At 43.7% G+C, this 24,192-nt stretch overlaps 6 protein-coding genes across 6 annotated transcripts; 2 read left to right on the top strand and 4 right to left on the bottom strand.

The window, feature by feature from the left end:
• Window positions 1–10,743: 10,743 nt before the first annotated feature.
• QC764_001320 (uncharacterized protein) lies at window positions 10,744–12,701 on the top strand. The gene is made up of 4 exons (XM_062939918.1): window positions 10,744–10,953; window positions 11,019–11,138; window positions 11,199–11,815; window positions 11,870–12,701. Exons 1-4 carry the CDS (start codon window positions 10,817–10,819, stop codon window positions 12,433–12,435), a joined length of 1,440 nt encoding a protein of 479 aa, XP_062802431.1. The 5' UTR covers window positions 10,744–10,816; the 3' UTR covers window positions 12,436–12,701.
• Window positions 12,702–12,975: 274 nt separating this feature from the next.
• Window positions 12,976–14,379, bottom strand: CRH1_1 (transglycosylase; the record flags this gene model as incomplete). Its single annotated transcript, XM_062939915.1, has 2 exons — window positions 12,976–14,202; window positions 14,271–14,379. The coding sequence occupies 2 exons, from the start codon at window positions 14,377–14,379 to the stop codon at window positions 13,127–13,129; spliced, it is 1,185 nt and encodes a 394-aa protein (XP_062802430.1). The 3' UTR covers window positions 12,976–13,126.
• Window positions 14,380–14,893: 514 nt separating this feature from the next.
• On the bottom strand, window positions 14,894–16,643 carry APM4 (clathrin associated protein complex medium subunit; the record flags this gene model as incomplete). Its single annotated transcript, XM_062939914.1, has 3 exons — window positions 16,024–16,643; window positions 14,968–15,937; window positions 14,894–14,900 (listed from the first exon to the last, which is right to left on the bottom strand). The coding sequence occupies exons 1-3, from the start codon at window positions 16,358–16,360 to the stop codon at window positions 14,894–14,896; spliced, it is 1,314 nt and encodes a 437-aa protein (XP_062802429.1). The 5' UTR covers window positions 16,361–16,643.
• Window positions 16,644–17,176: 533 nt separating this feature from the next.
• QC764_001290 (uncharacterized protein) lies at window positions 17,177–18,566 on the top strand (the record flags this gene model as incomplete). Its single annotated transcript, XM_062939913.1, has 3 exons — window positions 17,177–17,215; window positions 17,275–17,659; window positions 17,728–18,566. The coding sequence occupies 3 exons, from the start codon at window positions 17,177–17,179 to the stop codon at window positions 18,564–18,566; spliced, it is 1,263 nt and encodes a 420-aa protein (XP_062802428.1).
• Window positions 18,567–18,590: 24 nt separating this feature from the next.
• On the bottom strand, window positions 18,591–21,104 carry QC764_001280 (uncharacterized protein). The gene is given in 5 exon segments (XM_062939912.1): window positions 18,591–19,797; window positions 19,861–20,092; window positions 20,162–20,309; window positions 20,392–20,838; window positions 20,852–21,104. 4 exon segments carry the CDS (start codon window positions 20,614–20,616, stop codon window positions 18,888–18,890), a joined length of 1,515 nt encoding a protein of 504 aa, XP_062802427.1. The 5' UTR covers window positions 20,617–20,838; window positions 20,852–21,104; the 3' UTR covers window positions 18,591–18,887.
• Window positions 21,105–21,603: 499 nt separating this feature from the next.
• QC764_001270 (uncharacterized protein) lies at window positions 21,604–23,626 on the bottom strand. The gene is made up of 4 exons (XM_062939911.1): window positions 23,071–23,626; window positions 22,654–22,992; window positions 22,319–22,573; window positions 21,604–22,237 (listed from the first exon to the last, which is right to left on the bottom strand). The coding sequence occupies exons 1-4, from the start codon at window positions 23,413–23,415 to the stop codon at window positions 21,647–21,649; spliced, it is 1,530 nt and encodes a 509-aa protein (XP_062802426.1). The 5' UTR covers window positions 23,416–23,626; the 3' UTR covers window positions 21,604–21,646.
• Window positions 23,627–24,192: the final 566 nt, after the last annotated feature.

Here is a 24,192-nt window from a genome sequence, read left to right as displayed (position 1 = left end):
TTTTTTAAAGTTTACCGTTTTACTTTATTAATACCCGATATTTATAACCTTTATAACCCTGAGTCTTTTCGATATAGTAATGAATATAATTTTTTTATCCGAATCGTTAAGGTATTTTATTATCATTTTTCAAATATTTAACTTTACTATAAATAAAATATTTAAAGCTAGTTATAACGAACTTCTATCCAGAATCTCTGAAAGTGATACTAGTTAAAGACACTTCTAATAATCCTAATTCGATATAACTAAATAGTATATAATAATAGCTTGTCTCAATTACAATAGTCTTGATACTAACGATTATAACTTATAATTATTATATATTAGTAAACTATCTACCTACACTATCTAGTTCCTCAGTATATATAGACCTTAGGACCATGGACCGTTAACTTTAGACGGTCCTCGGTCCACTCTTAATCAGCTAATACTGGACCGTGGACCGTGAGCTCCGCCGCGGTCCACGGTCCCCACCTTATTAGTCCGTTCCGTCCAACTGGACCGTGAGCCCCGCTCGATCACTCGGTCCAGCCCTAATTAGCTCCCGTGGCTCCACTGTCTCCCAACACCGTAACATATTCCTCTTTTAGTTTCGGCCTTACAGCTATTATTATTAAATAACATTAACGTTTATCGGTCCTAAATACGTAATACTAAAGTATTTCCGTTTATATTTATCGTTAAAATAACTATTTTTAAAGCATCCGTTATTACTATTACTCTAGTAACCTTAGTTATTACTTTTTTTTTATATAACGCTAAAACTATTAATCGTTAATTCGTATAACTATAGCAATAGATTTATCGATAATATTAAGCCTCGACTCTTTTTATAATTTACCCTTTATTTTTAGTAGTATTATATAGGCTTTTAATTTTAGAAAGAATTATATAAATAACTGCTAAACGTATTCAATATCAACTTACTGGCCTTTCTTTCGTACATTTTACTTTATTATACTTCCTAAATATTTCCTTAAGCTTAATTTTAAAGATATAATAACCCTCGAAGTATTTTATAGTAATTTATTTTTAGTCCTCCGGCTTTATTTTATAATACTTATAAAAAAAGTTCGAACTACGTAAAAACTTTATTTTTAAGTCTAGAGCCGCGAAAATTAATTTTAACTTTTCGTTAGTAAATTAATTTAGGTACTAACGAAAGTAGGTTTTAAGTTAAATTGAGAACCTTTTAAATTCCATTTTTACTCCTTTATAGTACTTTAATACCGGAAACTTAAGCACTACTCTAAATACAGCCGAGATAGTTATTATTTACTCCCGTTATTATTAAGCCTAGTTCTCGAGTTCTTTAAAGCGTTTAACTACTTATTTTACAATAATAAGAGTAAGTTTAATACTAGTGGAAAGTCCCTTGCTGCCTAGGCTAAGCGGGACACATTTATTTCAACGTTTTTAAATTCGTTTATAAGAGTAAAAAACGTTTTTAATTTTATTTATAATAATATTAAAGTAAATTTATAACGTATAACGAACCCCTATTCAGAACATCCAAAAGGGATACTCATTTAAGGTACTTCTAAATAATCTTAGTTCGGAATAAACAAATAGTATATAATAAATAGCTTATTTTATTTAAACCTTAGGACCGTAGACCGTTGACTTATAGACGGTCATCGGTCCACTTCTGATTCGTCGATGCTGGACCTTGGACCGTGAGCCTCGCCGCGGTCACCGGTCCCCATTTATTGGTCCGTTCTGTCCACCTGGATCGTGAGCTCCGCTCGATCGCCCGGTCCAGTCTTGATTGGTTCTTTATAGCCCCACTATCTTGCAAACCATAATAACTAAACTACGGACTTTAATTAATTTTCAATACTATATTTACTAAATATACTTAGATGTAGAATAAGTATATTATTGATTATTTATATCGGTTCATTTCTTTATTTTAATAAATATCTTTTGGATAGTTCTATTTTATTTCGGTATTAATTTACAAACGAAAAAGCTGGATTATAAGTTCCGAGATCTTGAAAAATAAAAATAGATTTAATAATATCTTACTGCTTATAAATAAGTTAAATAAATTGATTTATGTATATTTTATAATACCTATACTATAATGGTATGTATTGCTAAAGTATATTTATTATAAGAGATTTTTTTATGTCTCTTAATTGTTAAATATTTTATTATTTAGTAAAGGCTTTTGATTTATTTTACGATATTTCTAGTAAATTTATAGCGGTTAATTGGAGATTAATATCCATAGGTTACTTTTAAATGGTATTTTTAATAAGATTTTCAACTAGATGTGACGGACCCCCATCTAAAACCTCTGAAAGAGATACTCAGTTGAAGGTGCTTTTAGATAATTGATTCAGTGCACAACAATAACTTGTCTCAATCACAATAGTCTGATACCAACAAATGTGACTTGCATTGCATACTGCGGAAGTATCTACAAGCTATCTAATTCCTCGGTCTATAGAGACGTATCGTTAGTTTATTATAAAAATACGATAGTCCTACTTTTCGGATTATGTCCTTAACTTAATAATCTTTTTAGTAGGTCTGTTTTTTATTCCTTTGATTAGCTGTCTCCTTCTTTCTCCTGATTAGCCGACACTGCCGAAAATCCGCATTCAAGACGTAACGCTAGATCTTTAATTAACGCTTATATTTATTTTTTGGAAAGTTTTAGGATAATGAATTAATGACTACCTCTATAATAGGCACTAAATGAAGGTCTTAATTATATAATAATACTGAGGTCTCTTTTACAGATTACTTGTAAATTACTTTATGAAGCAATCTTTTTATCAAAAACTATACAAAATAAATATACCCTTTTTAATATATGACAGATATTCAATGTTGACAATAACTGAAAAGGAAGTCTAAAGCTTTTTTTAATATATTGAAGTTATTTAAAAAGAAGTTGCTAGAGTGTAAGAAGAGGACTTTACCGAGTAATTAATAGCTTTATAAAGCTAGTTTTAAGATTAGGAATAAAGTACTTAATTATGAAGATAGATTTCTTTATATAATGATAAATTAGATTTCCTATCATTAAATCTATGAAAGTTCTGATGTTAAAAGAGTGATCTAAATAAATTAGAAATACTTAGAAGTTAAGCATGTAAATGATACACCTATAAATAACTTGTATTTATATAAAGTTAATTAGTTAGGCTCTTATAAAGAAACGGCTTTCATATAGAGGATAAAGTATAGAGATTTAAGGGTTATCAAATATTTATACACTAATTTCTGTAAATATTGCTAGTATTATTTAAAATTGATTGATTCTACTTTTTCACGTTCACTTTATATTATTTTACTATTAAACTTTTCGCTTTTACTGTATTTAAAAATCTCAGATTTTATCTTTAATTTAGTTATTTTATTTATTTAGAATTTCTGAACTACATAGTAATATTACTTTACTGGTAGGGATTACGCTAGCTAGGTTCTTACAAGTAGAAGGCTTTTTTATAGTGGTTAAAGTAAAAAAGTCTAAAATTATTAAAATATTCATATACTAATTCTTTTCAATAGTTTTGTTTCCTCTGATTAGTTAACTTCATTTTTCCCCGTTACTTTTATCTTATTCCAGTTCTATACCAGTTCCTTTTTTTTAATGACCTAACCAGTTAAGTCTCCATAAATAGGGGGCTTTTTTATAGGAGTTGAATCAATGAAATTTCAGGTTATAGAATATTTACATATTGCCACGAGTTAACCTAACGATAGGTTGCACAGCATGTGGGGCGCGAGACGCCCTCAGCTATTCATTACGAGAGCTAGGAAGTAGCGAGTCGGAACAGGCCAGCAGTGCTACGGCGCTAAGACACACGAGCATTTTGCAGGATGCAAGATGCTTGGGGTGATCGAAGGCATAGCACGACGAGCACGGCGTATCCAAAGAATAATTTATCAGAATAAAGAAGATATTATTAAAGGCTATAGATTAAAGTTAAAAAAGTTGAAAATGTCAAAACTATGAAAGATAATAAAGATAAAAAAAAAGAAAAAACACTTTTAAAATTATAAAAGATATAGAAATTACCTTAGGTTTTAAAACCTTAAAAATGAAAATACATAATGTACCTATATTATTAAGTTTATAATTTCATTATAGCAAAACATAATTTCAATAATAATGTTACTTATTATATTCATATAACCATAAATAATGATAAAGTTATTAAAGTTTTTGAAAATATTGAAAAGAAAGTTTATAATTTTAGTTATAAAAATATTTCTACTATCATGTGAAAAGATTGGAGTATTATTAAATTAACAATAGAAAGAAGGTTCTAAGAATTTCATGGGTTTTCTAGAAAGAAATAATTTTGAAAAAGTTAATTTTTTAAAGTTTGCTATTCAATCTATAAGAAAATTGAACTTTATATATGTAGGAAAAATTAATTTCTATAGATTCATGAAAAGATTTAATCAAGTAATTTTTTAAATAAAGTATGTTATGAAAGAAACTTTATAGGCGTGTAAAAAAGCTTAAATCTTTTAATATTTTAAGCTAAAAAGCAAGTTGAACGGTATGTGGGGCACGGGATATTCCCAGCCAATTGCTACGGGAACCAAATGGGAAGTGGAGCGCCTGGGAGCGCCGGGAGCGTGGTGATCTAAGTGATCCTAAGATGACGAGAGTGATCCAGGACCACTCTTGGCACCGTGATCTATGGTGATCCAACGCTGGGAGAAGTGATCCAGGATCCCGCTTAGCATGGTAATTCAGGTGAACTACTAGTCTATACAGAAGAACTGGCTGGTGTAGATAGACAGTTCCGCAGTATGCAATTCAAGTTACAGTTGTTAGTATCAAGGCTATTGTGATTGAGACAAGCCATTGTTGTCTACTGCTTAGCTGCACCGACTGAACCTGGATTATTTAGAAGTGCCTTCGACTAGTATCGCTTTCAGAGGTTCTGAATAGAGGTTCGTCACAAAACTATAGAAGGTTATATTTTTGAAAGGTATTTACAAATATCATTAATTCTATTAAAAATAAGAAATTCATGAATTCATAAAAACAATATTAAATTTTTATAGTGAAATGAATTATATAAGTTTATTATTCCTTTAAAAAAAGCTCATTGAAAATTTTTGTGTTTATAGTAAGAAATATATCACATATATCTATATCAATTTCTTGAAAACATCAAACTTATCAAGAAGATTATTTCTAAAAATCAATTTATATTTCATAATAAGTCTTTTATTATTTCATTGTTTTTGAACTTTATCTTCAATGATTAACCGACTATATTCTTTTCAGATATAATACTCTTTTCTTCCACCTAAATTGAAAGATTAATTTTACACTTAGTTTAACTGTTTCATGTATTTAAAAATCTTAAATTATATAATAATATTAAAAGATCGTTGCAAAAAATTAAAATTCAAATAAATCTTTTTAAATGATCTTTTCTATTTAATTATTAATTTACATTTTACGAAAAGTAGAAAGTTGAAATTTACTTTAATTAATAATATGCATTTAATAGCTATTAATAATCGCTTTTTAAAAAGCTAAAGTACTTTTATTTGATAGTATATAGATTATTTGGCTTTTGTTATATGATAAAAGTAAATATAATTCTAGTATAGTATAATATTGATTATAATAGAGTTTAAATATATAATACAAAAAAAACCTTTTGGAATATTTAATGATTTATCATATTAATTGTATTTACCTTATATACAACAAGAAAGTAGTTTTTTCGATGTAGAATTTGACGGGTGTATAATGCCATTGTTCGGGCTTATATAAGTCTTTTATTATAAATATTTACTTTATTATTTTAAAAACAAATAAAATTATTACTCTTTTAATACTATACCTCGGTATTATAGTAAAGAACCTAGCACCAGTACAAGGGTATTATTAAGTTAACTAATAGTATAAAAATAAGTTATAGCATTTATAAGATACAAGCTTATAAGCTGTTAAAATAGGTGCTATTGAGGCCTGTAAATACAGGCTCAAATAGCTATCGGCGCAGTACACTGAGAGCGAAGAAGACTTTGACTGCAGCATTCGACAGTTGCCGTGGCACTGAAGCAAGGTGGATTACAGGAGCGGCGCCCTGTAATATATAAAAGAGAGTCACTGTAACATAGGCTTGTGAGGCACTGATGAGTGTGGTGAACCAGTATATTGATTGAATCTTAAAGTCTAAGAAATATCACAGTGAATAGGGTGTGAGGCAGAGGTCTTATAGGCCGTTGGCTTTCTACGCGTTCTCCGAGGGTGACTCCGTTCCCGGGCCCGAACGCCCGCTAAGTGCGCTAACCAAATATAAGGTTAGGGGCCACGTTACAGGCCACGTTGCGCTACCGTTTAACTGCTGCAGGGCACTGGCCTTAGCGTTTGGCTTTCCGGGACCTCGGATTGCTTCCGGAGGCCGAGCTTTCGTTCCGGTAACCGTGGTCCCTAAACACTGCTGATTCAAGCCATTATATTGCCTCTGAGGCCCTGTAATATACAGGGCTCAGATACACTGTAAAATCCACAAACAAAGGCTGTATTTTAACAGATTATAGTAGTTTGTATAGCCTTAAATCTATGTTTACTATTATTATTTTAAGTAAGTTATATAGAGTATATCCTATCTTACAGAATACCCTACTTTTCAATAAAGTATTTAGTTATAGCTTATGTTAAAATACAGCTTTTGTTTGTGGATTTTACAGTGTATCTGAGCCCTGTATACTACAGGGCCTCAGAGGCAATACGATGGCTTGAATCAGCAGTGTTTAGGGACTGCGGTTACCGGAGCGGAAGCCCGGCCTCCGGAAGCAATCCGAGGTCCCGGAAAGCCAAACGCTAAGGCCAGTGCCCTGCAGCAGTTAAACGGTAGCGCAACGTGGCCTGTAACGTGGCCCCTAACCTTATATTTGGTTAGCGCACTTAGCGGGCGTTCGGGCCCGGGAACGGAGTCACCCTCGGAGAACGCGTAGAAAGCCAACGGCCTATAAGACCTCTGCCTCACACCCTATTCACTGTGATATTTCTTAGACTTTAAGATTCAATCAATATACTGGTTCACCACACTCATCAGTGCCTCACAAGCCTATGTTACAGTGACTCTCTTTTATATATTACAGGGCGCCGCTCCTGTAATCCACCTTGCTTCAGTGCCACGGCAACTGTCGAATGCTGCAGTCAAAGTCTTCTTCGCTCTCAGTGTACTGCGCCGATAGCTATTTGAGCCTGTATTTACAGGCCTCAATAGCACCTATTTCAACATAATCTTTGAGAAATATACACTTTACCTTTAACAGTTATTTTTATTGTTTCGGTTATTTACTTTTATAATAACTATGGAGTTGTAGATTCATTTATTATACTAGACTATAAATACAGTTTTTGTAAATCATACTATTAGAAATATATAATATATTGTTAGAAAACTCTAGAATTATTTCTTTTATTTATATGAATTCCATTGATTGAATCAATTTAGGTTAGATTTCCACGGTAGCTGTTATTGGATTTTTTATGTTTTATTTTGTTTTAATGTTATATTAATTTCTATAGTTATCATAGAAGTTATAATTTTTATCATTTAACTCATAGTATGAAGGTAGATATAGTTGACTAAATTTGTTCTATTTATTAAAATATACAATGAAATATTTAACTTATGTTTGATCAGGTTAGTTAAATCCATATACAAGTAAAAGATTTGAAAGGTGTTCGGCTACTATTAAGTTTTAGCTTTATTAAAATGATATTTCAGTTAGGTAAAGTACATAAAGATACTGTGTTTTATAATGTATAAGTGATCAATAGTATAGTTTAATTTATTCAGATTATTATAAATTTTGATCAAAGTTTGAAACATTAAGCTTAGTAATAGAAAGCTTCTATTATTGATAATTTAAGGCGATGTCAAAGTGTAAGTTTGTTTATAAAAATTCTAATAAATATATTGAATATAGCCCATTTTAAATCCTAAAGTGTCTTGATTAATATATAGTTTAGTTTAAGCTAATGAAGCTAAGATAAGTAAAGTCATAGGCTTAAAAAAAAAGCTTTTAGAGTTTAATAATTAAATTCAAAAATATTATCAGCTAAGTTGAATAATATAGTCACTAATGTAGTATTTAAACAATATAAACCAATTATCCCAGTAGTTACAATAGTATAGATAAATTAAACTAATAAAAAAACAATTAAAATTGTTAGCCATAATATGAAAACTATTTATAGTATTAGAATAGAGGGTTTTGCTATAGGTATAGTATTAATCGAAATATTATTTCAAGGTTTAAAAGTTTATATAAAATAGTGAGATTACAAAAATTAAAGTGAGTTACTAGAGTAGTAATGTACAATATAAATTAGTTAACATGATTTGTAAAGAATTAATTAATAAAAGCTTAAAGAGTTTAGAGAAAGATATATTAGCTAATTCAGTAACTAGGAAAAGATGAGAAACTGGTATCTTTAGTAAATCTAATAAATGTAGTAGATTTTGAAGATCTAGTGAAGAAAGAAGATTAATTATTAGAGATTAGTAAATGATTAATAAATATAGTAAAAAGTAAATTGATCAATATAATAAGTAGTTCATTTTTTTTAAAAAAATAATATTACTATGGTTAGGTTCTGCTTTTATCTGCGAAATTGGTAGTAAACTTAATATAATACTAGCTTATTATTTATTAATTATAAAGTTAGTAACTGTAAGCGTAGTATAGTTAAATTACTATAAATTATTTAATTAAAAATCAAAGTATCAGGAGAGCTCCAAAATAGACTTATTTTAGCTGTAGTATGGAACCTGGAGCCAGTATGAAGATATTATTATATTAACTAATAGTATAAAAAGGTAGGTTATAAATCTATAAAATATATATTTATAAGCTATAGCTAAATACTTTATAGAAAGATAGGGTACCTGGTAAGGTAGAATGCGTTATATAAGAGCTACCTCACTATAAATAACAGATCTAGGCTTAGAACCATAGAAGCCGTCGTACCCGGTAGTTTTATTTTTTTAAGTTAAAAAAAGAAATTCTGTTATTATTGATAATAGTAGTTTATAACTAATTTTTAACATTTATTGTATTACATTATAAAGTATATAAAAACATTAAAAGCTTATATCTAGTAGCAAGCTATTGGTTTAATATAAATTAATTATACTACACTATAAATACTATGAGTATCTACCATTATAGGGCCTTTAGGCTTATATATAAAACATAACTTTCAATGGATTTAATAGCATTTTATTAAAAGACATAAAAAAAATTCTTTATTTAGTGCTTTATAAAGTTTCGTTTTAAAGTTTATCTTTTTTCTTAGTTTTATTATAGTAAGTAAAGCTATAATGAAAAAACTAAATTTAGTAAAAAAAAAAAGCGCCGGAACATAATGTGAAAAACAGGAATAGTAGCCTTACCTATTATTACAACGGCAAAATAAAACGAAAGTAATAAGGGACTAAAATAATGCCAAACAATAGCGTTATAAGCCCTTAATAAACAATATGTGTAAACAGTTATATAGTATAATAAATTGTAAGATTAGTACCAAAAACTATAATATTAATATAATACTATTTCCTATGAGATATTTTTCATTAAAAAACTGGTATACTAAGAATTATATTATATTAAACAATATATTTATCTTTATTATACTATAAAAGCTTAACGACTTATATAATCCAAAATTTATAATGTTCTAAGCTCTAAAAGACCAGTTATGAATGATTATTAAATAAATATTTATTAATTAAACATATTTTAATACTTTTAAATAAATAAAATAATTAGATTAAATATCAAAGTTATATTCTTGATTAGAGCAAAAGGGAAAAGTATAATATTGAGATAGTATGCAGTTAGCGGGAGGAAATCCGGTTAATTAATCGTCGGAAGCAACGTAAATATCTCATAACTTCAGACTTTAACACCTATAAACAAGCTTTTTACCTGTAGGGACTTAGCTAGCTAAGTTTCCACAAGAAAGTAAAACCATTATTAAAATATATTTTATATATCTGGTGTTTGGTTTACTTTCTTTTTTTCACTTAGACTCTTATTAAATTACGGCATATACTTCAGTCTATTACCCGGGCATTTTCCAAGCTACAACAATTTCCCTCTGTAAGATGACTAGGTACCCAGGGAGCCCCCGACAAACTGGAAGAAGCTCAGGCGACCTTTAGCCACGGAACTGGAGTGTACACTGGCCTCCAGTAACGCGACGGTTTTCGCTCAACATATCAAATCCCAGCAGCCTATAAAGCCTAGCTTCCATGGGGATGGCTTTATGTCTTGCCCACTTCGCGGAACAGCCCGACATGTCGTTCTGCGATACAGATCAGCGCGAAAAACGATGCAGGGATTATGTTACTATAGTGCTGTGTAGCTAGTTGAGCTAAAATTACCATCTTAAAGCTCAGGAGCTCTGAGTCTTCCTAGACATTGTCCTTAAGTCTCGATGTCATGTTCGTAGAGACTGAATTGGGTTGTTTCCGATGTCCCTGTGAAACAAACTTTTCCTTCCTTTTAGCCATGGCAAGCCAGTTTCGACGGCCTATTATTTCCACCAATGAACTAAGTTTCTCCGCATCATGTTTGTATTTTGCCGGCTCCAAGCTTTTGCAACAAGGGGTACTACTACCTCCAGTTGTCAAACCCCTGTATGCCACACGCAACCCGAGCTAGGCATTGCAACGCAACCTTTCTCGTGTTGACAGAGATCTTCAATATAGGATAAAATGGAGACGTCCTTATGACCAATAACTAACTCGTTGTCTGGAAGTTGTATACTATTTCCTGTTGGTTTTCCTATCTAGCAATGATGGTGAGCAGATTGTGTTTTTTGTGGCTTGCAAGCTATGCACCACATCTCGTTGCAGCTGTTTCGTACAGCGTGCCATCATCGCCTCCATCGAATTCCAGTCCTCTCCTAGATCCGGCGCCGGTGGGCGTGTCGTAAGTCAACTGCTGTCTCCCCTCGAGTGAAACTCAAGGCACCTCTGGCTGACATTCTAGGGCAGACTGGAATTCTTCACTTTCCCTGGCTACATGGAAAATGTCACGTCCACCATGACGTGCTTGAAGAACTTCAAAGATCTCACCGGCTCATGGCCGCCGGTAAGGGTTGGTGGAACAACGCAGTAAGCATATCTTTCTTGCATGAAGACACCTCGGGTTCACGCTCTAATGGATATCAACAGAGACCGGGCAACATATAATGCCCAATCATCGGCAGCGGTCACTTACTCTGTCAGCAACCCCGCTGATGCACCCATGAGTCTGACGTTTGGTCCTTCGTTTTTCGACCTGGCGGCCTCATACCCCGGGAAGGTTATAATTGGACTCAACAGGCGACTGAATAATCTGGGCAACACTCTCGCAGCTTCAAGGCTCGCTCACCAAAGGATGAGAAACCTGGACTCGATCGAGCTCGGCAACGAACCCAACTTCTACACCAATAGCGACCCGATCGCTGGTGGCACCTGGAACGCAGCTCGGGACCGTGCCAGTCAGGTTGAATGGCAGAGGGCCTTGGCCAGCAATCTGACAACTTCCAGCATCATCTCCGCGGGCGTCTTCTTTGGGACAGACAAATTCAACAATGCGAATCTGGCCAGAGAGGAAGGAAACGCGATGGCAGCTGTCAAAAATTTCAACTCGCATAATTACCCACAGTGGGCAGGGACCTATAATTTGGCAAGACTCATGAGCCATAGCGCGATTGCGACACAGATTGCGCCCTTCAAGGCTGAGGCTGCGGCAGCCAGAGTTGCTGGCAAGGACTATATCATGGGGGAGACAAACAGCGCAACCCAAGGTTTGTCCTATATAACGTCTGTGTTTTCTGCGGCTACTGACAGCATTATCGCAGGAGGGGGTGGCATAAGCCCAACATTCGGCGCCGCTTTGTGGATCGTAGATTATGTGGCCCAGTCCCTATTATTGGGCATCAAGTCTATCTACTTCCACCAGGGAACTATCGGAAACTGTCAGTACTGTTGGTGGGGCAGGTTCAGTATGGGAAACCCTTATTATGGAGCTTACTTCATCACGGCGGCCCTGGCAGAAGCACAAAGAATTGCTCCGTTGGATAGCTTCTTGAATAACTTTGGGGGATACGCCATCTACAAGGACAACAAGCCCATCCGAATCTTGCTCATCAACTCCAACTACTACGAATCGGGGACCAGATCGAGAGAAAGCTTCACGTTGACTGGACTGCCTTCCGGCCTCACGAGCGTCCTGTCCAAAAGACTGACTGGGAGTAGTGCTACTTCTAGATCCGACAGGTCTAGTCCCGCCACCTTTGGTGGTCAGACTTTCCAAGACGGAACGTGTGTGAAGCAAGGAATCGAACAGGTGGAGGAGGCTAGCGTGGGAGCGGGGAGTGTTACGTTGAGCTTGGCCGCGTCCGAGGCATTGCTGGTGTACCTGTGAAGACGTTCCTCGAGATTTTCTCGTGAAAATTGCTCGGGAAATTCATCCGTGGCGGGTGAATGTGTCATAGGAGCCATGTCATGACAAATGCATCGTTGGATGAGATGCTGTAAATACACCGATGCTGGTGCACGTTCCTACCTACTGAGAGACAGGTACGACTGATATAACTACCGCGAGAGCACCGAGTGGTTTGTATCATACGTTGTAAAGTAGAAAACAGATACGATCAGCAGCTAAGCTCAAGCTTGCTATGTGTTGCAGAAGGCTCGGGATGATCGCCGAGAGACTTGGTTGCACTATGGGTTCCTTGTTAACCTGTTATCAACCATCCAAGATTGGTCCCAACATCGCCTACATGGAGTTACCTTAACTCGACTTTGGTTTATCGTGTGTTCAGCTAGGCCAAGACCTATGTTTCCACCCTGAGCACCCTTACATACTCACCCACCTAGTTGCTCGCAGACAGCAAGATAAGAAGGCCACTGGTCGAGGCTTGCAACCAGTCGGATACGATTTCACAATGGAGCTTGCGTCGAGCAGTTTGTAAGTAGTAGGTCTTCGATTTGAACTACTAATATTCTCCAAATATCTCTAATGAGTTTTGCAAGGAAAGGTTTGCTTAGGTAGGTGCCCATACCATCAACTTTTCAATAAGAAAGACTCCAGCCATACGAATCCAACAAAGAAGTTAAACTGCTGCCAGCATTCCCACTGTACACACCGCAACACTCAAGATCCCCATGAGACCAAATCGAGTCGCCAAGCTACTTCCTCCGGAAATGATGTTGGCAGGCTCCGTAGGGCGGTCTGTGGAAACCATGGTGGTTGTTGTGATGGGATTTCCACCATGTCCGGCAAAACCGGTCGCCGAGGAAGCCACGCCAGATGCTGTTTCGGTCACGTCGTGGGTCACAAAGGGCTCCTCGTCGCTGGTGATTCCGCCCTTGTCTCTTTTGTCTGTCCCTTTCTCACGACCCTGGCCACCGCCACTCTCTCCTACCGGTATCGGTTTTGGAGCTTGGCTTGGCACAGGCCCGGTTGTGACATTTGTCATGGAGATGCTTTTCCAGCTTCCGGACAAATCCGAATAAAAATAACTCGCCGCTGGATTCAGATTCGTGACCGAGACGCTCTCTACGTACATGGTAAACGGCCCCTGGGTGTAGTTGGTGACGCCGCCGGCCCAGTCAATTGTCCCGTTTGGATTATTTGAATCCCCTCCGGCCCAAATGCCCAGTTTCAGCCTCATGGGCGTCTGAGGAAAATTGCGGCCACCGAGGGCATCTTGATAGGCCAGGGTTCTGACAATGGCACCGTCGATATACCATGTTACCAGGCTTGGGGTCCAGTCGATGGTGTAGTTATGTATCAGCCCTTGGGTGTCTCCCATGGCGGTCTTGCCGCCACGGTCCCAGGTGGTTGTGTTCCCTTTCCCAAAGTAGTTGGTTTGCACCTCTTTCCGTTCGCCGCCGATCCATTCCCAGTCAATTTCGTCCAAGTCATCCGACTCTAGGACCACACAACTGACGATGCCCGTGCCACTGGCTGCCCTCATGTGCACCTCGGCACGGCCAAAAAAGAAGTACCAGGCTGTCTCTATGGTGGGGGAGTCACCTTGCTTGTTGATAGTGAAGGCACCGCCGAAATTGGGCGTGTACGTGACGGACCCCGTGCCGACAGATGACCAATGGTTGTTGTCCGGGCCATTGCGGAAGTCAATGCTGTACTTAGGAACGGGCAGGCCAACATCAGGGGGACAGCGCTCTGCACAAAGTCTGGTCAGCTGCCATCTGTCCCTTGAGAGGACCTCAAACGGCTATCTGGGCACTCACTGGCCGTTGGGTTACAGCTTGTGTAGGTTTGGGCGGTGGCCAGGGCACACAAGGCCACGGCACCTAGCAGCAGAGAACGAGGCCACGAGGGAGAGAGAGAGAAGCGCATGATCAAAACCAGGCGGCTTTTACGCTAAAAGCCATCGACGAGAGCGCGGTTAAAGGATGGAGGCGGGTGTCAGGGTGCTCTCGGAACGAAGCGAGAAGATCAGGGTTAACCGGAAGTCCGCAGGCTGCTAGCAGTGGTTTGCCAGCAAGCCATCTGAACATAAGGTTATGGGAACCAGAGAAATGATCGAGACGGGGCGCCGCCACCTCGTCAGCTCTGGGGGCCCATCCCGCCGGTCACCCTCCAAGAGGTAGCACATGCAACAGCGAAGGGAGTACGTGATTCCGAGGAGACATCAAAGTTCCGTTGTGCAGAACCGCTGGCGTGGGCTGCCATGTCCTGGTCTGCCACTGTGGGAGACGGTGTTTCTTTTTTTCCCATTCCCGATCAAAGTTGTGTATCATTAGATTCTCGCATGCTCTTGAAATAACCAAACGCCGCCAAACGCCAGTGCTATGCAATGCAGCAGATACCGCGACACACCAAAGAAAACACATGGTATTAGTAAACGGGGTTAGAACCTGGCATGGCCGTGTTAGCCTGGACACTTCCCCCACCTCTAAAAGCCAGTTGGGTTGGCAAACTGACCTGATCTCGTAGCTCCCGGCCCTTGTCATGTACCTCACCCACTTGACGCTGGAGTAGTTGCTCTTCTCGAACACTTTTAGGTATCGGACCAGCAGCCCGGAGCTGGTGAACATCAAGAGGCTGAAGCTCATACTCAGTGGCGGTCGGCTCCAGGCCTTTTGGTTGGTCATGCTGGTCAGCTCGGCCTCGGCGCTCAGCACGAACTCGCTCTGGCCGGTGAAGCGGCCGATTTTCCAGACAATGTTGTTTTCCGACGGCTCGTACTTGGCCTTTCCCTGGGTGCACCGCTCCGTGATCCTAGCCGTATTAAGCGGGGTCGGGATGCGGACAATAACGTTGGTGGCAAAAAGCTTGGAGCCAAAGTTGGCGCGCACACCGATGCTGTACTCGACCTTTGTCTTGCCGACCTCGTTGACGATGGCGTGGACCTTGAAGGGCAGATTGACGTTTTCGGTGGCACGGTAGCGCATCAGCTCAAACTCGCCGTCAGGCGGCACAAATGAGATGATGCGGTCGCTGTCAAACTTGCCCAGCTTGACGCATTGGTGGAACTGGCAGTCCTCCAGCGTCACACTGCCGGCAGCCGCCTTGGTTGCCTTGCTCCCCTGCCTGTTCCCGCTCGGAAGAGTCTGCATGCCGTCGTTGTCAAGAAGCAGGCGGTCGTTGAGGCCAAACTTGCACTCGGGTGTCCCGCTCAGGTAGGCGCGCATGATAATCTGGCCGGTGACGTCGGCTCGGAGCACGGAGCCGGTTGCGCTCATCAGAAGATTCACATCCTCAATGACATCGACAAAGGCCTCGTTCTTGCGGTACTTGACATCAGCCTTGCGCCACGACAGCGCGCCCGTGGCCTGCATGGTGATCTTGGCCGAGTCCTCGACGGCGCGCTCCGACCTGACGCCCTCAGTGGTGATGTACATCTTGAGCGTGTCGGTCTCGGTGTTTTGGGGATAGCCAAAGTCGATAATTTCTGCGCAAAAGAGAGAGAGAGAGAGCACCGTTAGCAGCGGCCGCCGCGGCAGACAACAAGCAGATAAGCAAACAAGACAAACACACCATCCAGGAGCTCATAAACCAGGACGAAGTTGTTCTTGACGGCCTCCTCGTCAAACTTGGCAAAGTAGCCACGGCCGAGCTGGATCAAGCGGTAGAGAAACTCAAAAACGAGAGCGGCATTGGCGTTACTCTTGGTGATGGCCACCAGGTAAATGTTCTCGTGTTTGACATGGCTGAAGGTGGTGCTGCCGAGGGTCAGGATGGGTGAGCGGACCTGGGCATTGCTGATGACCTGAATGCGGAAGACATCGGCGAGACGTGGGCGGCAGTCGTTGCGGAAGGCACGGAAGATTAGATTCTCGCCCTTCTGGTTGAAGATGAGGATTCCCGACAGCATCGTGAGGTTGGCCTGCTGTCCGCGTGGTGGTTGCAGCTCAGCTTCAATTGGATCGGGGGATATTACGGAGTAGGTGGTTCAAATCGGCCGGGAACGCGCTGCGAGGAAGGGCACCCGACCCGCGTCGGGTCCAGGCACCGATGGACAGCACAGGCAGTTTCAAGCTGGACAGGAGCCCCGTGCTTGGGCGGTGAGGGGCAGCCCCCCGCCTTCAGCTGGCGGGCGGCCCGTTCGCTATTTGTGCACGATACCTAAGGGTGAAGGGCAAGTGCACGAGCCACAGTGTGACCCGCAGTACCTACAGAATAACACTACCTACCTACTTACCTCTTACCTCTTGCTGCAGCGTCGTCATCACCATCATCATACGGCGGTCACTTGACCTGCTGACGCTAGCAGATAACAGCACTTCCAAATGTGCCACTTGGCTCTTCGGATGCAACCGATGCTGATGAAGCTGATCCGACACTTAGTACTATAGCAGCCCCAGATGCATGATCTGCACCCACCCGTCCAATGACAGCCAGCAGCCAATTGCCAGTGACTTCAATAGCACCCATGATGTCATGGGTTGGAACCCCTGTATTTTCGACGGGACACAACACACCACAGAACCGAGACAGCCCATGCGGGATGATGTCGAGGGGGCCTGAGGAATGCCATCTTGGTCCCAGGGTCAGTACTTGGGCCGTATTGCATGTCGATCAGATGTCCTACTTTAATTATCCGTGATTCCCCTCCAGTTCTGGCCAGCAAACGTCGCTATCGACCGTCTATTGTGCAGAAGCCGCTATCGACAACCGACCAGCAGCAGCCATGGACGCTGCCAACTTGGCTGAGAAAAAAGAGTTGAAGGCAGGTAGAGCATCCATCTCTCTTGCGTTTGACGACGTGAAAGCTGACAGCTCCCGCAGCAAGCATTTGTCCTCGCAACGCTCATCTCGACCATTGCAGGCACATTCATCACAGGCATCAACCTCTACGACCGCTTGGTCGAGCAGCGCCGGCAGAGGAAGCGGGACAAGGGCCAAAACAAACGAATCAAGGAGCTCGAGGCGCGTTTGAACACGGCCGAGGAAGAGAGGACGAAACTGAAGGAAGAGCAAGGCAAACAGGGTCAGAGAAAGAGAGCAAAGGGTGGCGGTTCCGCGTCTGATTCCGATGCGGATGATGACCACGACCGAGACGATGATGGCGCCCGCCATCTTCGACGCTCTCTTCAGCACGGCGGCCCAAGTATCCAGCGAGAGTACGACCGCTTCTACAATACGATGGGACAAAAGTTTGCCCGGGGTGACCGTAAGACCTCCAGTCCCGCTCTACCTTTCTCCAGGAACGACGTGCTGACTGTCGGCTTTCCTGACCAGTGGTCGCTCAAACCCAGCTGCAGAGCCAAATCATAGTACTCCAAAGCACCGTCATCAAGCTCTTGGAGGAAGCCCTGCTTACTGGCCAACCGCCAGATCTGAGCAGGCTGTACAACACATCCGAGTTTGCGCGCGAGGGCAGCATTCGCGCCCTCCAAGATCAGTATCAGCGTTTCCTCCAGTCCGCCCCGATCCCGAGACGAGGGCCAAGGCCCGGAGCGCCCATCCGCCGTACGTCCTCCACGCCCTCTCTTCGAGGAGATGCAGCAAGTGAGGCTGGCTGGGACCATCCACCTGTACGAAAAGCACTCCCTCCTGCAGCAGCCGACAATCTGTATCATGACGACAGCCGGAGCGGCACCAACAGAAAAGGCCCTCTGTTCTGCCCATATGCGGTAGACTTGCAGCATAGCCAGTCTCCCACACTGGTCCACGTCACCTGCCCGGCGTGCGGTACCCTGCTAGAGAATCACCCGGCGGACCGAGATGAGAGAGAGGGGCGTCAATCCTCCTGGCGAATCGAAAAGGAGGTGGTTATCCGAGACCGGGATCGGGACTGGGAACGTCGAGGAAGATCATCTTCACGTGGAAGTCGCTACGGCGACAAAGACGAAAAGGTCGATACTAAGTCCTTCATATTGACCCCGCGGTTTGTGGCAAAGTGTCATCGTCCAGATTCAGGGTACGCCTGTTACCTATGCCTGTGTCATCGCGATCGAGACACGTTGTGTAAAACCGAGGAGACATTGGTCAGCCATGTTGCCGGCAAGCACAGCATTGCCGAGTACAGGCAGGATCGAGACATCAAGGAGATGGCTCGCACGTTGCCCTATCGTTGAAAGGCCAAGAAAAAAGTTTGGTGGGAGAAGAATGGGACAGAGAAGAGCTAGCCATGTGTATGATCAATATTTATTAGATGGTTAATAGGTATGTGTGACGAAAACAACCCCAGCGTTGTCGTGTGGTTATGAGACAAGCAACGGGAGGAAGGAGAAAAAAAAATTTGTAGAAAGTGAAACCAAAATGCTCGACGCCATTCCATGCATCATTTTGGCTTATTTTGTCATGACCAGACCATTTTCCAACCCCCGACACTTCCTCGCCCCGCCGTTTTTCCTTCATACACAAATTCAAGACGCCCCTTACTCTGCCTACACAGCCTACACGGCCTCAACGCTCACCGTTTTGTGGCCATTCTTTTCCGAGTGCACTTTTCCTTGTGCAATCGCCTCTTCCTTGGCTCGTTTGCTGTGAAAGGTGGCCAGGACCTTGTGGTTGACGGCCTCGTGAATCTTTTCTTCAGGACGGTTCATCCACACGGGCCAGCCCGAGTGGGACAGGGGCCACAGGACGTGGTTGTCCTTGGATTCTATCCACTCGTAGCTGGGGCGGACGGGACGGCTGGCGATCACGTCCATCTCGGCGGCCACCTGAGCAGCATAGGCCTCGAGGGGTAGGTCGTTGACGTCCTGGCCAAAAGGGTTTTCGATTTCGCGACCGATGAACAGAATGCCCAGGATGATATACGCCGCGGCAACTGTAGCGGGAATCGTGATCCACTCCAGCACCTTGACGAGCTGGAAGGGCAGCAGCAGGATGTACACCCATGTGATCTGGGCGATGGCGATCGAGTAGGCAATGGGGAGCGGCGTGGTGAGCACTCTTTCCGTGCCCACAAGCACGTCGTTGAGCGACATGATGTTGTTGTAGGCCATGGTCTGGTGCATGGTGACGGGCAGGCGGCCGCTGAGGGCGAGCTCGTCGGTGAAGGAGGCAAGGTACGACAGAATCTCGAGGGGGAGGTTGCCCAGGGGGACGGCAGCCTTCTTAAGGGACTTGCGTGGGTTGCTTTCTGCAAACGACACTCCCAGGTACTCGCCCACGCTCTTGAAGAAACTCGGGCGCTTGAAGGTCCGGTGCGCATTTTCGGGGTCCTCCTCGGTGGCCACCTTGGCAAAGGTATCCAGGTGCGAAATGAGACTCGAGATGTCCTCGTAGCACGTGTATGGTTCGAAGCGCAGCTTGTGCTTAAGGGCAACAGCAAATGCCACCAAAAGATTCATAGCGGTACTGGTCGTCACGCCAACAGGTCAGCCCACATGCGCCTAGACTCTCCATGGCCTGGGGACTTACAGTTTCTCCAGGACTTCGCGTCTCTTCACCAGGTCCTTCTTCTCTTCGGGCACATCTTTACGGCCAGAAGCGTGCACCCAGTAGATCCGACCCAAATTCTGGGTTGCCAGAATCAGCTGCGCCCAGTACTTTCTGCCTTCGTTGTAGCGCTCATAGGCCGTGGAGCTGCGGAATGACAAGCTCAGACCGACGACAAAACCGAGGACGGTGAGCAGGATGCTGTTTATGCCGACTATATGGGAAAGACATTGCGTGAGTTGTGCGCACGGTGGCAAACAAAGAAAAGGCAACAGGGACCTACGCATGTACACCTTCATACTAAGGATGGTGATGAGAGACGCCCAGGCGCCAATAGCGAGCAAGGGCAGAATCATCTTGGGCAGGATGCTGCCATGCATCTGGAGGAAGATGGGCCATTTGGAGTGTTTCTGGATATCGCGTGGACCTGTCTGCAGAGCAGTATCAGCACCTGGGTTCATCCAGCCATTCCGTCGCCACAGCTAAGGGACCGACCGGTCAGGAGAAACTCACAAAGTAATCATCAATATCCAACGATGTGTTCTTGCGACTGAAGGGATTTGGGGTGAAGAGTCGGGGCGAGGTAAGCGAAGCAATGTCCTCTATCACGGGGCTGTGGGTGCTGATGCGCTTTGGTCTTGTCTCGCTGTGAAGACCGCCTTGGCTGTGGCCGGCAGCCCCTCCAGCTTCAGCTACAGGAGCAGCCGGGGCGCTGGCAGCAGGGCCATCGTCGGACATGGCGGGTGGTTTTGGAGTTCCAGTTGGATGGCCACAATGGGAGAAAGATCGGTCGTGAGCGAGAGGGTGTGAGTGTGTCTTTGATGGCTAGATCACAAAGGCTAAGGAGCTACGAGAAAGGGCAAGGAGGGAGAAAGCCAAAGCAAAGGAGAAGAAGAGAAGAAAGAAAGAAGAGGAAGAGAAGGGAGAGAGGAAAGGGAAAAAATGGAGGGAGGAGGGAGGAGGGAGGAGGGAGGGGGGTGTAAGGAGGCGATCGGGGACGGAGATAGGTAGGTAGGATACGAGATCTTACAGACAGACAAGACGAGACGAGACGGGATGTCAATTGGCAATTGCTCTCATCAACCAATGTCAGGAATCATCAATCTCAACCCATCAATTGGCGGCAGGCACTGCTGCACTTGCTGATGCTGGGCCGCGCAGGGGTTGAGCTGACGGTGGCAGTGTCCCGTGTGTTCTGGACCGTCTGAAGCTTTCTGAAACCGCGTTGATCCATACCACCTCCCCCTGTTGGCGCACGCACAAGGGAGCGCTTGGACCAGAAGCTTCCCGATGCGGAAAGCCCTGGACACGTGTCGGCATCTTTCAGGTGCTGCAACATGATCTGTTCAGGTACCTGAGGTGCGGCTGTCTGACAAGTCCGACGCAGGCTTTTTTAATCACCTACACTACACTATGTGCCTCTCTTGCTTTGGGGAGGGAGGGGAGGCACGGGGTGTGTGTGGAAAGCCAAGCATAGCCCGGTCTTGCCCTATGCTTTGCGTCCAACCCAAATCCCGTGATCTGCCGGCATGACCCAGACACGCCAGACGGGACGAACTCTCGATTTCCAGGACTGCAAAGCTTGTTTCAGATGCACGTTTTACCCGCCAAGCACCATCCTTCAGAACTTGGAACTTGGCGATCTCCACATGCTGCCTTGCCCCTGAACCCCTTTACACTACACTACACCACACTACACTACAAATAAATGTACGCATTACGAAGCAAAAGTTGGACATCTCTGTACTATTATCCGGTACTCTGTACATCAGTACTGAAAACGCCACCGCGCGTCGTCGTCGCCGTCCCAGTCCCCGTGCAGCTCGCCCACCTCCTTGACCTCGGCCGTGATGTCATCCCGCCTGGTGTTTTCCTTCTTCAAAATCAAGTAGAGAATCAGCGATACAATGATGTTTCCTGCCAAGTAGCCCAGCGCAAAGCTGTGCCCGACAATGTACCGGGGCCCGTCGTTTTGCCGGTAGAGCTGTGTTCCTAGCACAGCACCCAGGTTTCCAATGCTGATCTGCATACCGTTGGCGACTGCTCGTTTTGTCTGGCCCGAGACGTTGATGGCCGGCCACGACAGCGCCAAGGCCGTCGCTGGGTAGATACCTCCGGCGGCAAAGAAGGTTCCCGTATATGAGAGCCCTGGCTGGCTCTTGGGGTCCGTGTTGGCCAGCAGGATAATGTAGCCTATCATGGCAAAGGATGCCGAGCCGATGAGCGGAATGGCGCGTTGCCCGTACTTTTCGGAAAAGGTTGCCACCGTCAGGGTTGTGAAGAAGGCGAAAGCATAAGGGGGGATGGTCAAGAGCTGGGCGTTGGCTGCAGTGTAGCCGAGATCTCTGATGATGGAGGGCTAACGAGCAAGAGAGGCCGGCCTTTGTCAGCATTTCAACACTGGCATTTGACAGCAGCAGGCGGTTCAAGTTTGACGCACCAAGAAAAGAGAGAAGGTGTAGAGAGGCAGGCTCATTGTGTGGAAACTGAGGCCGTAGAGCCAACACTTTGGGTCCTTGAGTGCCTTGGCAACGTTGCCCCATGTGAAACGCTCGTCATGGGTGGCATCGCTGTCAGCAGCAAGACGGTTCCGGATGAAACTCCGTTCCTTAGCTGTCAGGAACTCGGCCGTGTCTGGGTAGTTGTAGATGAACCAATACGCAAACACGGCAACCACGACGGTAGCAATGCCCTCCTGCTCATCGACTTAGTGTCAGTTCACTGCCATCACCGACAAGCCACGAGGCACACGCGGCCACTTGTTGGTCGACTTACGAGAATAAAGATCCATCGCCAGCCGTTTTCCCACACAATCCCTCGCATGTGTCCGATGCCATAGGCGAGAATTCCACCAAACGAACCGGCAAGCGCTGCCGCACTGAAGAAAAGTGAGATGCGAAATTGTCTCTCCCGTCGCTTATACCACATTGAAAAGTAGTACACCACGCCGGGGAAGAGACCAGACTCTGTGACGCCCAAGAAAAAGCGGGCAATGAAAAAGCCTGTCAAGTCTTGAACAATGCCCATCAGCGTGGCCACGATGCCCCACAGAATGGTCAGGGTTGGCAACCAAAACCTAGGGGTGGTCCGCTTGAGGATGATGTTACATGGAACCTAGCAAACCAAGGCGCCGGCCAAGACCCGTTGTCAGTACGGAGCCTCTTTAAGAGGCTACTAGATGCTGCTACTTACCTCGAAGATGACATAGCCTACGAAATACAATGTCAGGCCGGTGAGGTACTGATTTCCGGTCATGTGTAGGTCGCCTGTAAGGCCCTCGATCCTTGCATTGCCAACATTGCTGCGGTCGAGAAAGGACAGAAGATACAGCACACCGACGGCGGGCAAGAGGCGCCAGTCGATCTTACGCAAGAGTGACTTTTCGTCCACATCGCTGTGCTCGACATCGATGGACGGCGAGGCTGACAAGGGGTCTTGCTCGGCCTTCACTTTCCGAAGACTCTGGTCATGATGTTGGTCTGCCTGGTCAGCCGTAGGAGGCGCCATTTGGGCATTTGCTGAGAGCTTGGCCGTCATGGTGATTGGGATGCTTGGGGAAGGTCGGACAGAGTCTCGGCGATTAAGGCACGTGTCTACGTATGTGCCCTGAGATGAGAAGACAAGCGCAAGAGGCAAAACATCGCACTATTTTAAAGACATCACTCCTCTTTAATAGCCGTGAGCCTCCGTGGGGGACTCGGGCTCGTCTCAACCGGATATGGCTTGAATTCGTCAAACGCGATCATTGTTCTGCATAGAGGATAAGAAAGGGTACCGGCCATCGTCTATCAGAGGCCGAAGCGCAGGACAAAAATCCGCAACCCCAGATACCCAACATCACCACGACAAGAGTCCAAGTCCATTGCCACATTTCCGCTAGAATGGCGACATATGCTATCCGCCTCTGTTATTGGTTAAGGGGGGGGCGCCTCCCCGCGCTGCCTTATGCATCTACAGGGGGTCTTGATCACGACATCGCAAGGCCCATTGTTACACTAGTTATTCGAATGACGGCAGTAGCCACTGACATCACTAGTTCTTTCCGCTTAAGGGCATGCCGAGAAGGCTGAGCGAGGCAAATAGCACAATGCTCAAGACGGATGGATGACTGGGGGCAGGAAATGGCGAGTTTGCTCCTTTGGTGGATGACATTGAATTTGAAACCCCCACGCTTATGCTGTATATATTATTCTTTGGGGACTAGGTGCCGCACTCGGTGCCTTGGATGCCTTATGTGCCTTAACATATATTATAGCACACTGTCTACCCTTGGAGCTGGCTGGCCTGGTTAATTACGGGCTATTGATTAGGTCA

This window comes from Podospora pseudoanserina, chromosome 2, assembly GCF_035222485.1.
Source record: "Podospora pseudoanserina strain CBS 124.78 chromosome 2, whole genome shotgun sequence".
Classification (NCBI taxonomy): domain Eukaryota; kingdom Fungi; phylum Ascomycota; class Sordariomycetes; order Sordariales; family Podosporaceae; genus Podospora; species Podospora pseudoanserina.
This window is presented reverse-complemented; position numbering and strand designations above follow the sequence as displayed.